The sequence below is a fragment of the Narcine bancroftii genome, chromosome 8 (assembly GCF_036971445.1).
Source record: "Narcine bancroftii isolate sNarBan1 chromosome 8, sNarBan1.hap1, whole genome shotgun sequence".
NCBI classification, from domain to species: Eukaryota; Metazoa; Chordata; class Chondrichthyes; order Torpediniformes; family Narcinidae; genus Narcine; species Narcine bancroftii.
Window position 1 is genome coordinate 88,308,542 of NC_091476.1, and position 14,120 is coordinate 88,322,661.

Below are 14,120 nucleotides of genomic sequence, written 5' to 3' on the forward strand. Positions count from 1 at the left end.
CAGAGCTGCAGTAAAGGTAAACCAGAGTAAGCAGGCAGTGTCTGTGTGGACAAGACCACCTACCTGGCTGGTTAGATCTGGTGACATTTTAGAAGATTTACTGAGGAGCCAAGATTTTCATCAACTTAGATCCATCACATGCACGTCCTCAAGTGGAATGTGGATAAGTGGACTCAGTGTAAATTAATAATCAATACAGATGAGTCTTTACCTCAGCCATAAGGTGTGAATTCACCATCCCAGTTCATTCAACCTATGTTGGACTGGCTGCATAAGGTATAGACCACTGTCATTCCAATGAGGATCATTTATCAATTGCCACAACCACTGGAAAAGAGAATCTGCAAATTTGAATTGTGTTTGGGGGTTTACACAGGCTCGGAGCATAAAAGAAGCATGTGATGGGTTTACGCGGAAAGTTGTGGTCTGTCTTCATGAAAATGAGGGGCAAATGGATTGCAAAAAAAAAAGGTGGAACTAATCGAGAATCCACAAACTCTGACAACCTTAGTAGAACTAAGCAAAACTCTCTCCGCTGGTGAACTTTGCGGGTTGATAAACGGCAACACGTCTGTTTTCTCTCACTGAGGCTGCTCGGCCCGCTGAGTTCCTCCAAAAGAGTCTGTTTAGCTTCCAATTCTACCATCTGCAGTGTCTCGTTTGTTCACAGAAATAAGGTCATTCTTGTGCAAGGTGCAAGATTGTGTGAGATACGTGGCAGATTTTACATCAGCATCAGTAATTGAAGAGATGAAGCAAGGGAGAGCACAAGGCATCCCTTCTAACATGCGTAAGAAAAGCAAGATCAAGATTCTGTTTAATGTTCTGAACAAAAAAATGCTTTTCCTTTAATGGTCCTGGAAATAAATCAGAGAACTTTCTAAGGAGCACATACTGAATAGGTTGAGAACAAATTTGGTAACTTTTACCTGTGGGTCAGGTAAACGTTTCAGGCCCAGTCCCATGACATTCCTGGGTTCAGTGCTATTAAAGAGTTGAGATCCATTTTTCCATGACAGGCATTTCCCTTATGACAGGCATGACCTGATTATCTTCGATTTTCTGTTTGTGCGCTTTATGAAATTAAATGGTGTTAAGCACACACTTATTTCATCAAATCAGTAAGAATTGTTTAAAAAAAAAGTACTGAGGAACAGGCAAGAGATGGGGGCGCGTGGATGTTTATGGAAGGAATCATCAATTCCTCGCTGGATTGCAGAATTACAACAGATTGCACAACCTGCTGGGATCTGAATGTACATTAGACTCAGTCTGACTGAGCTCAATGGAGGCTCATTGGAGGAGAATGCCATAGGGGAGAGTGGAGACTAAAATGAAATTTTGACTCATGTCATAGAAATAAACAATAGGGACATCTTACTTATCACACTTTGGGATAATATGAATAATTGCTTTTTCAAATTGGGGGAAGTAAATGGATGACGTTTATGACTGGCACAGACACACATGTGTAAAGGATTACTTTAATGTGGTATGTGAGTAGGAAGGGAAGCTTGAGACCCAATTGTTACTGAAATATTTTGCTTGAGAAATTGTCATTGGAGTTCTGAAACCGTGCTTCTTTTATGCTCCGAGCCTGTGTAAACCCCTAAACACAATTCAAATTTGCAGATTCTCTTTTCCAGTGGTTGTGGCAATTGATAAATGATCCTCATTGGAATGACAGTGGTCTATACCTTTTGCAGCCAGTCCAACATAGCTTGAATGAACTGGAATGGTGAATTCACACCTTATGGCTGAGGTAAAGACTCATCTGTATTGATTATTAATTTACACTGAGTCCACTTATCCACATTCCACTTGAGGACATGCATGTGATGAAAATAAATTAGGTACGATTAAAACAGAGCTTTTTAAACTTTTTCTTTCCACTCAAAGGCCACCTTAAGTAATCCCTTACTAATCACAGAGCATGTAGGGCATAGGGATTACTTAAAGTGGTCTGTGAGTGGAAAGAAAAAGTTTGAAGTCCACTGGTTTAGAGGGATATGGGAAAAATGCAGGCAAGTAGGACTGACTCAGGTAGGCAATCGCTAGTATGGATGAGTTGGGCTGAAGGGTCTGTTTCCATGTCTCTGACTCCAATATGCTACGTGGCTGAACATAGGTACATGTCCTTGTCATGACAGAGCAACAAACGGTGTCAATGCATGGTCAGTTATTATACAGACCCCAAGATCTCTCAATCCATTCACACTGCTCACAATTCTCACATTTAACATTATATTTTGCCTTCAAATTTGACCAACCCAAATGAACCACTTACCACTTCACACATTTCTTGGTTAAATACCAGTATCAACTCTTCGAGATCTCGTCACAGAAGTGATTCTGTAGGTATCCTCTATGTCGTGCTGAACCCCTCTTCCCTCTGCATTACTCCTTCTTAAAAATGACAACACTCTCAAAGGAAACTTAGCCAAACATTTTTTTTTATCTGGAGATGTTAAAAGTTCAGGATTATTGCTCCATGAATTGTCCTAAAGACTGATGAAAAGAAGATTCTTTTCTCACCATTGATCTAATCACTGGGAAAAAAGAATCATGGAAAAAATATATACATTTTTTTTTAATTTTTGAAAACTTGAGTTTTACAATATTATAAACTGAGGGAAAAGGTGTTCAACTGTGAGTCAAGAATGACCTAAATGGGTCACAAAGATTCCCTTCCTATTGGAAGAGTTGGGCCAAAGAGCCTGTTTCCATTTTGCACTCCATTGGGTGTAAAGGTGGGGATTGACGTGTTTGAGGACCAATGGTGGAGAAGGAAGGAAGGTAGGAGATCAAGAGGTGAAACCCCAAGGATTCCATCACATGACCTAAGGTCATCCAGGGTGAGTGAAAATCTTGGCATTCACTCCAGGGAAGGAGAAGGAATGACGGCAATGTATTTCAATGAATGGTCATTGACTTGAAAATTGATCTGTTTTCCTCTCTAAACGTATTATTTTTAGAATTTTCAGTTTTATTTTAGAATTCTAGCATCTACAGTTTGTATTTATTTTATGAGGAGCACTCAGTTTAAGTAAACTTTTTTTTCTGTTCTTCCATCAGGCTATGGCTCTTCCTTCGCCCTCCAGCCTGAGGACCGGGTGGTGGTGGCTGGTCACCCAGTCACTCTATCCTGTGCAGTGACTGGCTATCGTGGGATCGTACTGTGGACAAAGGACGGGCTCGGCTTGGGGGTCGAGAAGCAGCTGCCAGGTAAGGAGCCAAGAGCAAAGGTGACGGCAAGCGTTGTCCGTCCGTCAGGGCACTGAGCTAACTGCCATAGCAGACTATGCAGAGTCCCAGTACATCACACTCAATTCAAATTCTCTCCAATGGTTGAGCTGCTGTGGAACCATTTCTGAGACAATAAATGGAAGATTTACACATCTGAATGTAAGGAAAGGAAGCAAGAGCAGGCAGTTTGATCCTTTGTGCCTATCCTGTCATTCAGTTAGATTATGGTTGATCTTTAACCTTAGTCCTTCCAAGTGAAGCAATGCTCTCATTGTGGGCCTCCTCGACATCTGGGAGACTGGATGCAGACTGGGAGATCACTTCGATGAGGTCCTTCGCTCTGTCTACTGCAATAGCAAAAATCTCCCAGTGGCCAACCATTTCAATTCCACACACCACTGCCATATTGACATGTCTGTCCACAGCCTTGGGCGCTGCAAAATGGAGGAACAACATCTCACGTTCTGTCTGGGTGCTCTCCAACCAGATGGCATCAACATCAATCTTCAATTTCCGGCAACCTCCTCTCCCCATTCTCTCACTTTCCTTCATCCCTCTGAAACCCTTCCTCCTTCTCCCCACTCCTTCCCTGCCTTCTCCTATCAGAGAGCATCTTTCTCAGTCCTCTGTCCTCTCCCCTGATCACCTCTGATCTCCTTTCTCTTCTTCCCATCCCATCTGTATCCACCTGCTAGCCTGTGTTCCTCCCCTTATTTCCACCCCCACCCCCCCCCACCCTTGCTTTCTTAATCAGGGGAGTCCGATGAAGAGTTTTGGCCTGAGGCCTGCTGTTCCTCTGGCATATTTGTTTATTTCTCTTTAACTTCGGTGCTATGCTGAATGCATTTCCCTTGATTCCCTTAATATCTAAAATCCTTTTGAGCTCTGTGTTGAATATTAACATTGACACACCCTCCACAATACTCTTTAATGGAACATCCTAAATAGTCACCACTGAAGAACTGTAATTTCATCTCTGACCTGACCAAATCCTTATTTTGAATCTGCCGTTCTTGCTTCTAGGTATCCTAACCAAGGAGAAACATTACTCCTGCACCCTACCCAGTAACAATGTCACACAATGTCAATGAGATTTCTTCCTGCTGGTTCCAAACTTTAGGGAGTACAGGCCCAGACTGCTTAATACTTGGGATCTTGCATTGTTTGAACTCCCAGTGGGTTGTGAACTGAAGCACAGGGGAACAACGAGGAAAATATAGAATTTCCAATTCCTAGATCTTGCATCTCCCACTTCAGATAACCCTTCACCAATGATCTTGCCGTTGACCACTGTGGTCATACAACCACGACACTGGCCATACTCCTACCACCCTATTGCAGGGGGCAACCACTGTACCTGCAGAGAGACAACCCGGGAGGCTGGCCCCACCATGCCGGCTGTCAATCACCGGTCTGTATAAAGACCCGAGCCACTCCCTTTTAAAGTCAGTCAGGCATGTGGAGCCAGGAAGGTACAGAGACCTGGTGTGTACAAGTTTAACCTGATTAAAGCCTGTTGTACAGTCTGTGAAGTTTGTGTCTGAATTCTTTGCATAGCAGTGCTCACAATCATCTGCTAAGACCAATTTCCCACAAATATACTCTTCACTATACCATCAGATAAGTTTTGATTGAGTAATATGGATCATTTTATATTTCCAGTGTATTTGTAATAAACAAGAAAGTGGAAGAACAGATTTCCTTCATGGAATAAATGAATGAAATTTATTGTCATACACACAAGTTTAATGTACAGATGCAACAAAGGTGTCATTTGCTGCATCTTCCCTGATACATAAGGCCTATTAACATCAAATTTAAACATAATTACACATGGGAAGAGAGGAAGCCAGATCATTGCAGTCGCGCTATGTCGCAGTGAGAGAAAGAAGAAGTCTGATTCAAGTGGCGTCCAGTTGGAAAACTGTTTATTTGTTCACACACACGTGCATTTTTTAACAGTCCTCCTAGGATCCCCCACATGCTGCGGGGCAGAAATGATGTCACCTTCTGGCCCACATAGATAGATGCCTCCCAATTGCTGATGTTGGCGGTTCACTCGTGGCTTTCTGGGCCAGTTCAAACTGTGCTTAGGCGAACCGCCACATGATAAATATAAATATAAAAGGAAAGTAAAAATAATTGGCAACTACACAGAGTGGTTGGTGCCTGGAATGCATCGCCAGGAGTGGTGGTGGAGGCTGGTACAATAGGGACATTTATAAGACTCTTAAATGGGGACCTAGATGCAAGAAAAATAGAGGGTTATGGGTGTGAGGTTGTGAAAAATTAAATTCTTATGGAGTAAGTTTACAGAGGTCAACACAACATCATGAGCTGAAGGGCCGGTACTGTGCTGTAAACTTCTATGTACAGCACCAGCGACCGGGGTTCGAATCCAGCACTGTCTGGAAGGAGTTTGTATGTTCTCCCTGTGACTGCACAGGTTTATTCTGGATACTCGGGTTTCCTCTCCCGTTCCAAAGATATGTGGGGTTAGTAGGTTAATTGGTCACATGCTAGAATGGCCTGTTTAAATTAAACATTTTTTTTTAATTTAGCCATTCAGCATGGAAACAGGCCATTTTGGCCCATAGGTCCAGGCCACCCAATTTGCATCCAATTAGCCTACACACCAAGTACATTCCAAATGGAAACTGGAGCTCCTGGGGAAAACCCACACACACTGGGAGAACATACAAACCCCGTGAGATTCAAACCCCGGTCCTGATCGCTGGCACTGTAACAATGTTGCGCTAACCGCTAAGTCAACCTATGCTGTATTTCTAAACTAAATTAAATATTCACATTTGGCCAAGGGTCCTGAATATTTGCTGCATGCAGCTCCAGGTGCTCTTGAAATAGTGTTCTGTGCAGGGTGGGATGGGTAGGTTCAAGAGCCCAAAAGCTGTTCTTCAACCATGAGGAGCTGGACCTCAGGTTTCAGTATCTTCAGCCTGAAGGTAACAGCAGGAAGAGGGCATGTCAAGATGTTTTTTGATATATATAATGTTGACAGCCTTCTTAAGACAAGTCCTCACATAGATATCTTTGACAGCCAGGATCTGGGGTCTGCGAGATCAGTCTTTAGACTGTAGAGACTCAGGATAACACCTGGAGGACAAAATGTTGAACAGAATATCGGACAGGGATTGGAAGATTGAGTGGGATTGGAGACAGTGTTGTTAGAGGGTACCTTCAACTAATGCAAGTCCTCAACAGCAGGTCACAGCCTTCACACGTTACATTAATGGCTTCAGAAAAGAACACACAATTGTGCATAGGCTGGAGAGAATCACCAACATGGGAATACATACCACAGTCGGCTGGCAGTGTAAGCATGCCTAACCATACTAAATGTCTATGTGATCGATAATACAATGATTATTTTGGCCGACCTATTTTGAGCAGAGATTGAGACTCCCTGCGCATGGCATCTTATGGTTTAATCCTGTGTATGGAACACTTCTCTGCACACTGTGTTTCAATACAAGCTGCACCACATCACTAGCATGAATGATTTGTGTACTCAGGGGTTTAGAGAATCAGGTTGCTCCACCACTGGGATGGAAAAGGAGAGCTTTGGTGACATGCTGACTGTCCTCTTGCAGGCTTCCCTCGTTACTCCATTGTGGGAGACCACGCAGCGGGCGAATACAGCCTCCGTATCGAGAAAGCGCAGCTCATGGACGACGCGGTGTACGAGTGCCAGGCCACACATGCGGCGCTGAGGTCCCAGCCAGCGCGACTGACTGTGCTTAGTGAGTGATAACGTTTCCACACCCTTTCTCATTTGCTTGCAGGACATAGATGGCTCCTTTAGTGTCACCCTTTACTAATCACACATTATTGCCTCTGGCCCTGGAGTCACAAAGGTGTGGACCCCCCTGAAGGGCAGAGGGGATAATGGTAGGCAGCGGCCCTTACCTGTGAGGTGTATGTACCTGGAGTGAATGAAGTGTTGTAATTTCAGGAGAACAGCAAGGTGTCCATCGTTACACTGGAATGACTTCACACGTTTTAAACGGAGCCAAACGTTCCCTGTGATTCCACTTCATTTATTGTATCATTGCATTGAGACCAGGTTGAACACTTTGAAGAGACATTCACTAAAAGTTTTTTCCTCAAATTGTGATTCCATAATTGAAAAATATTAAATTAATAAGCACTTTGCTCATCTCTTCCCACTGGCACCTTTCCCTCAACAAGCTGAGCTGGTACCTGGACTGAATGATGCGCCATTTCACCCTCCCGTAAGCCTCTTCTAACTCCTCATCTTGCCCCAACACCAACCACTGCTTCGTCATCTCTCTGACAACTCTCTGACTGATGCTGAGGACCATGAGTCTTAGGAGCAGAATTAGGCCATTCAGCCCATCGAGTCTGCTCCACCATTCGAATCATGGCTGATGTATTTTTTCCTCTCAATGCCATTAATCCTGCCTTCTCTCTGTAACCTATGACACCCAATTCAGATCAGCATAGAAGAGTCCAGTCAGCCCATCCAGATCATACTAGTTCTCTGCAAGTGTAATCCAGCTGGTATTACTGCCCGATCTCCACCTGCAAAATGTTATTTTTCATGTATTTACCTAGCTGAGATTAATCTGCCTCCGTCCTAACCCTGGAAGCCCATTTCAGGCACGTGGGTAATAAGATTCTTTCCTCATGTTTTATTTGGTCATTTTTTTCCAATCATCATCCCTCTACCTACCATGAATCTTGACACTAAACCAGACACAAACCTAATGGTTCCAACCCAGGCAGACCTGCAGCTCACGAGAGGTTTTGTACATGAACTTAGAGGAGATGCTCTGAGTGCAGATTAGTCAAGGGGAGCTTCAGACTGGTTGGAGAATGAAGGAGGTCTTGTAGGGACCACCGGCTATTGAGAGGAACATCATGACTGCCGTTAGTTGACCAAGGCACCATTGCCATGGGGTTAGTTAGGAAAGGGCTCACAGTTAGTAATAAGAACATAATAGGATTGATGATGGTTAGTACAGAGAGCATCTTAATTCAGTTAGTTGAAGGAACAGTGTAGTTGGTTTAAAAAAAACTGCAGTAGATCACAAAGAAACCATCACATATATTGTTGGATAGTAAAGGAAATATTGCAGGGAACACTGTTTAGTAAATGTAACATCTCACATAGGATTGGGCTAGTAAACTGAGCATAACAGTTGGTGAAGGGAGCCCCTCAGTAACTACAAGTTAGTGAAGAGAATATCTCACTCTCCCCTATGCCATACACCTGAAGCTCTGCCAATACGCCATCACCCTCCTGCCTGGCCCCAGCCATTCAGTGCTCCACTGGGTCTTGTCCTTCCACTGTTGTTGTCCACCTTCCTCTGAGCTCATGTCCCACCCCCAGCCCCAACATTCCACTTCCCTCTTCCCCACCCCACCCCTATATTTTCTCTGAGGTCCACCTTCCTCCACCATTTCACCCTCCCGTAAGCCTCTTCTAACTCCTCATCTTGCCCCAATACCAACCCCTGCTTCGCCATCTCTCTGACAACCCTCTCACTGATGCTGAGGAGTCCATCCTCAGCAGAGGCTTCCCTCTGCAACCGCATCTCACTGAGTTTCAGACCCATCCTGATGTCACTCTTCTTCATACACCACCTGCTCCCATGCCTATTTTGTTCCCTTTCTCATGCTCCTCTTTCTCCTGGACACCCTCTTTGGGCCTTTTACCCTCATTTGACCTTTTCATTTCCAAAATCAACTGGCATGACTTCTTCACTCCCCTCACCCACTCCACCCTTGTCTGAATGCCCAGCGCTCTACTCACTTGACATCAAGGTAGTCATCAGACCTGTAGATGTAAGCAGTTTGGTTGTAGCCTTGAGGACCGACATTCAGCTTGCAGAGGCCAGGCACCAGCTCTCAGATACCTCCTCATACTTCCCCCTGGACTATGACCCTACAAGCGAACGCCAGGCACTGTCAACAGATCTCATAGCATCAGGAGATTTCTCCTCCGCAGCCTCCAATTTGATCGTGCCCCACTCCCACACCTGTTTCTGTCTCTTACCTTAGGTTCACAAACAGGAAGGTCCTAGAAGGATGATCATTTCTACCTGCTCTTGATCCACTGATCTCCACAGATCTTGCCTCAATCATGCCTCCCCTTGACCAGTTCCTTCCCACGAGTAACCCTGGAAATTATAGACCGGTGAGCCTAACATCCGTATTAGTAAATTATTGGAAGCTGTTCTCAGAGATTGGATGTACAATTATTTGAATAGCTAGAATTTGATTAGGGATAGTCAACATGGTTTTGTGCATGGAAGGTCATGTTTAACCAATCTTGTAGAATCTTTCGAGGAGGTTACCAGGGAAGTTGATGAAGGATGTGGATGTTGTCAACATTGACTTTCGAAAGCCCTCTGACAAGGTCCCACATGGGAGATTAGTCATTAAGGTATTCACGGCGATGTAGTGAAGTGGATTCAACAATGGCTGAATGGGAGAAGCCAGAGACTAGTGGATGGTTGCTTCTCAGGCTGGAGGCCTATGACTAGTGGTGTATCTTAGGTATCAGTGCTGGAGCCATTGTTGTTTGTCATCTGTGTCAATGATCTGGATGATAATATGGTAAATTGTATCAGCAAGTTTGCAGATGGCACTAAGAGTGGCAGCATTGTGGACAGCAAGAAAGGTTTTCAAAGCTTGCAGAGGGATCTGGACCAGCTGGAAAAATGGGCTAAAAAATGGCAGGTAGAGTTTAATGCAGACAAGTGTGAGGAGTTGCATTTTGGAAGGACAAACCAAGAAAGGACATACTCAGTAAATGGTCGGGCACTGAGGAGTGCAGTAGAACAGAGGGATCTGGGAATACTGATACACAATTCCCTGAAAGTGGTGTCACAGGTGAATATGATAGTAAAGAGATCTTTTGGCATATTGGCTTCATAAATTGAAGTACTGAGTACAGGAGTTGGATGTTATAGTAAAGTTGTATAAGATATTGGTGAGGCCAAATTTGGAGTATTGTGTGCAGTTTTGGTCACCTAACTACAGGGCTATGGACTGAATGCAGATCAGTGGGGCTAGGCATGAAAAATGGTTTGGCACAAACTAGAAGGGCCGAAAGGTTCTGTTTCTGTACTGTAGTGTTCTATGCTTCTATGGTAGTGGTGAAACATGATGGACAGAGGCAGTAGGGAGGAAAGGCAAGAAAACAGTAAGGTAGAGAGTGTGTCATACAGGGAGGAGTGGGTTAAGTGCAGCACTTGCCCCTACACCCCCTCCCTCACCACCATCCAGGGTCCCAAACAGCCCTTCCACATGAAGCAATTGTTGGGTGCATTTAAGACAGAACTTAAAAGGTATTTGATTGGTCAGAGCATCAAAGGTTATGTGGAGAAGGCCAGGGAGTGGGGCTGACTGACAAGCACATGTTTAAATGGCAGAGCAGACCCGATGGGCCAATTGGCCTACTTCTGCTCCTATATCTTATGATCTTGCATTCTGCCAGGGCAGCCCACAGCTCAATAGGATTCCCTAATGAATCCCCTCTCTCTTTCTCCATACTCCTTCTGTTCCCCCACCCCCTTCAAGTGCTTGTTTGGAAATGCAGGCACCTCAGTAAAATGAGCACCAATGCAACTATTTTAGACATTGCTGGTAAATAAAGGGAAATCACTATGATCAATGCTTGGTAATGCACTACAATTTGTAAACAGAACACCCAACAAGTGGGCCGGAGTGAAGGGTTCATCACAGTTGGTAAAGGAAGCTTTTCAGTTAATTCTTGTTAGAGGGATGCATAGACAAGAATATTTTGTAAAGGATTGCAGTGCTAATTAATAAAGGGAACGTTACAATTAGCTCCAGTTAGTAAAAAGAGAAGCCAGAGAGAAATGACATAAAGGAAGTCCCAAAATTGGTGACACAGGATGGGTGGCAGTGGGGTGCAACTGGAGCAGTGGAATATGAATGGATGGGATGAGGTCAGTTTGCCTTGGAGTGTGGGGATTATCAAAGTTAGCGATAAAGATGGTGGTTTGCTCAAGTTACTGTCAATGCTGGTTTATTAAAGAAAGAATGTTCTGATTGCAGGTAAATAAGAAATCTGCAGATGGTGGGGTCCAAAAGTGTTGGTGAAAATCAACAGTTCCAGGCAGCACCTTTGGAAGCGAAAGCAGCCGATATTTCGGGCCTGAGCTCTTTTTCATGTGTGCCTTTCAGTCCTGAACCCTTCTTCAGGAGGCAAGACTCGAAACATCGACTGCCTTGTGCTCTCCATGGATTCTGTGTGTACTGCAGGGCAGGCTCTGATTGCTAGTTGCCAGAGTCTGTTTTTCCAATGCAAGAATTATGTGGCAGGATCGGATAGCTTTAAATTTCCTTTGTTCAAGAGGTAGAAAAATACAGATCTTTTGTAGCCTGGTCTGATATGTAAAAGTGAATTTCAGATTGCAAAGAGCTGTTGCCCAGCTGAGGCTATGCTGGAATGCTCGAAATTAATTCCTCGAGGGGCAGTGCAGCCCGCCGCACTGCTGTCAGCAGGAACGATGCATGTTGTCAGTGCTGCCTCAATGCCACATGTGGAAATGGAGGTGTGGACTTTGGAGCCTACCATCTCCCTCTCTTTTGGTGCTCAACTCCCCACACAGAGGCTCACTCGGTTTAGAATGACTTGACTACAGAAACACAACTTTACCAAAATTCACCATTCTTTATTAAAGCGTTTGTCAGATTAGTATTTGTGACCACTGGAATCGTAGTGGAACACGATGAAATAACCACACAAGGCATTTCTTCAGTGAATCAAATGGATTTACTGTTCAGAATGCGCGCAACCTTTTTAAAAGCCCGAATCATGCACCCGACATGCGTTGATGTCATCACGCACTGATGTCACATGGCCGGTTCGATGTGTTCTGGGAGTTGTAGTGCTGCCATAACACTGCTACACCACCCCGCCACCCCCCCCCACCCCCCACAACCGGCAAAAAGGTTTTTCTGTCTTTTAAGTGGTCGACCTCTGTGACGGACTGTTGGCTGCTGCAATGGGGAAGACTAGTCCACATCAGTTGGTTTAAGCCTGTTAATTAGTGAAAGACTGTGGCTTCCCTCCAATGGCCAATACAGGTCAACCTAGTTTGTCTATCTTATAAGGTCCTTCATAAGGCATCTGTAAAGGTTGACCAAGTCTTCCCCTATGGGCAGTTTTTTAGGTCCTCAGGCACAAAGGAAGAGTGTTCTCCATGTGAAGTTGGTGGTATAGGAGTCAATTTTCCAATGGTCTCCCTTAGCCTGGTCAACAATTCCTTAGGATCATTGCTGGAGTTGTAATGGTAGGGGACAAATTCTCCTGGAACCATACAGTGTGCCATACACGAGCTCCACAGATGAAACTTGGAGGCTTTTCTTTGGAGTTGTTCTAACGCCCAGTAATACCCAGGGCAGCTCATCAACTCAGTTCGGGCCTACATATTAAAAATAATAAAATGTATCAAAATATTAATTAATGGCTGGATACAGTAGATATTCTATTAGATTAATGTGAGCAGTATTAGGGTGATTATTCAATTAAATAAAGAATTATAGGGAGTGCACAGAACACTTACTGAACAACAGAAAAATCAGCTTTTGGACAGTTGTCAGGAACGGAACCTTTGTGTTATCCAGGGACTGTTTGTGTTGTTTGTCCAGGTCTTTGGTTAGTACAATCATTAAAAATGAATATTTAATTACACCACTGTCCTGTCGCTAATCAGTTGTTAGCAGTGTGCTGGGTTTGGCACTGGGCTTCATTGTGTTAGCTGACTTGGACACCCATTGGAATTCCACACTTGGCCTCAGCGCCTGATTTGCTCATCTGCTCTTTGGGTAAGGTTGAAGGGATTTTGTGAGTTTACCCACATTCGAGCTCTGACTTCCACATGGGGCCCAATTACAGCTCAGATCGAGATGGCTTGCTAAAGAAAACGTGCTCAGCCACGTTGAGGTTCATTTATTCTGGTCCAGTCACAATGCACATCAGACAGTCTGCTCACGTCAAGCTCAAACAACATAAAAATCTTCCAGCAATTTATAGTACCGCTTTACAATAGTTACAATGTTCACCTGCTGCTCTTACAACATTATAATATCCTGTTTAGAAAAGTGATCCATACTTCAGCCATCTGTGTATACTGAAGAATTTATGTGTCCATTTTCTATATCCTTGCTGACCCCATCACCTCACTATTCTCTATTTTACATCTCAACACTAAACGTTCAAGTTACTGCTCAGCCTCTTACAGTTGTAACCTTTAAATAACTTTTGCGGGATTGGCCTAATTCCCATAATCTTTTTTCAGTATGTACATGTTAACCAAATAGTCCCAGTTTTCTTTAAGTTCTGGAGATTCCTTCTTCCAGAAAATGTTCCGAATGATGATCAGTGGCTCCTGTGGTCACTGTATTTCTCTCTCACTTCCTGAAGGTGACCTGCAGGTTTGGTTTATAGGCACTGACACCCCTCAGATACCTCACTGATGTGCCTATGCCACCTTGAGTCAGCAAACTGTATGACTGTGAGAGTCCTCACATGGGAAGTAATGGGAAGTAGGAAATTTGGACAGAGCTCTCTGATAGGAGAAGGAAGGGAAGGGGCAGGCCGCTGGATGAAAGGAGACCCACTGTCACCTACTTTTGCCAAAATTATCTTCTAACTTTTAAACCTTCTAAGCCAGTTATTGTTTAAATTAAGCCTCACGCTGGACAATTTCAGTCCATTGATTCCTTCTATCCCCAACATTTTAGTGGAAGAATTAAATGATGAGAACTTATATTGTCCAATTTTGAAACCACAAGAGGTTCACCTCAAGAGGCACATCATGTTTTGTTCAACTCTCTTCCATTGACTCCCAACC

General features: G+C 44.0%; 1 protein-coding gene across 1 annotated transcript in view; it reads left to right on the plus strand.

Annotated features, from left to right (window-relative positions):
* The first annotated feature begins 6,758 nt into the window (after positions 1-6,758).
* The window catches only part of kirrel3a (kirre like nephrin family adhesion molecule 3a), a 218,538-nt gene continuing 211,176 nt past the window's right edge, over positions 6,759-14,120 (plus strand). The window contains exons 1-2 of the mRNA XM_069896281.1: positions 6,759-6,771; positions 6,858-7,007. Of these exons, the coding sequence (XP_069752382.1) occupies positions 6,759-6,771; positions 6,858-7,007 (163 nt within the window). The remainder of the gene's footprint in view (positions 6,772-6,857; positions 7,008-14,120) is intronic.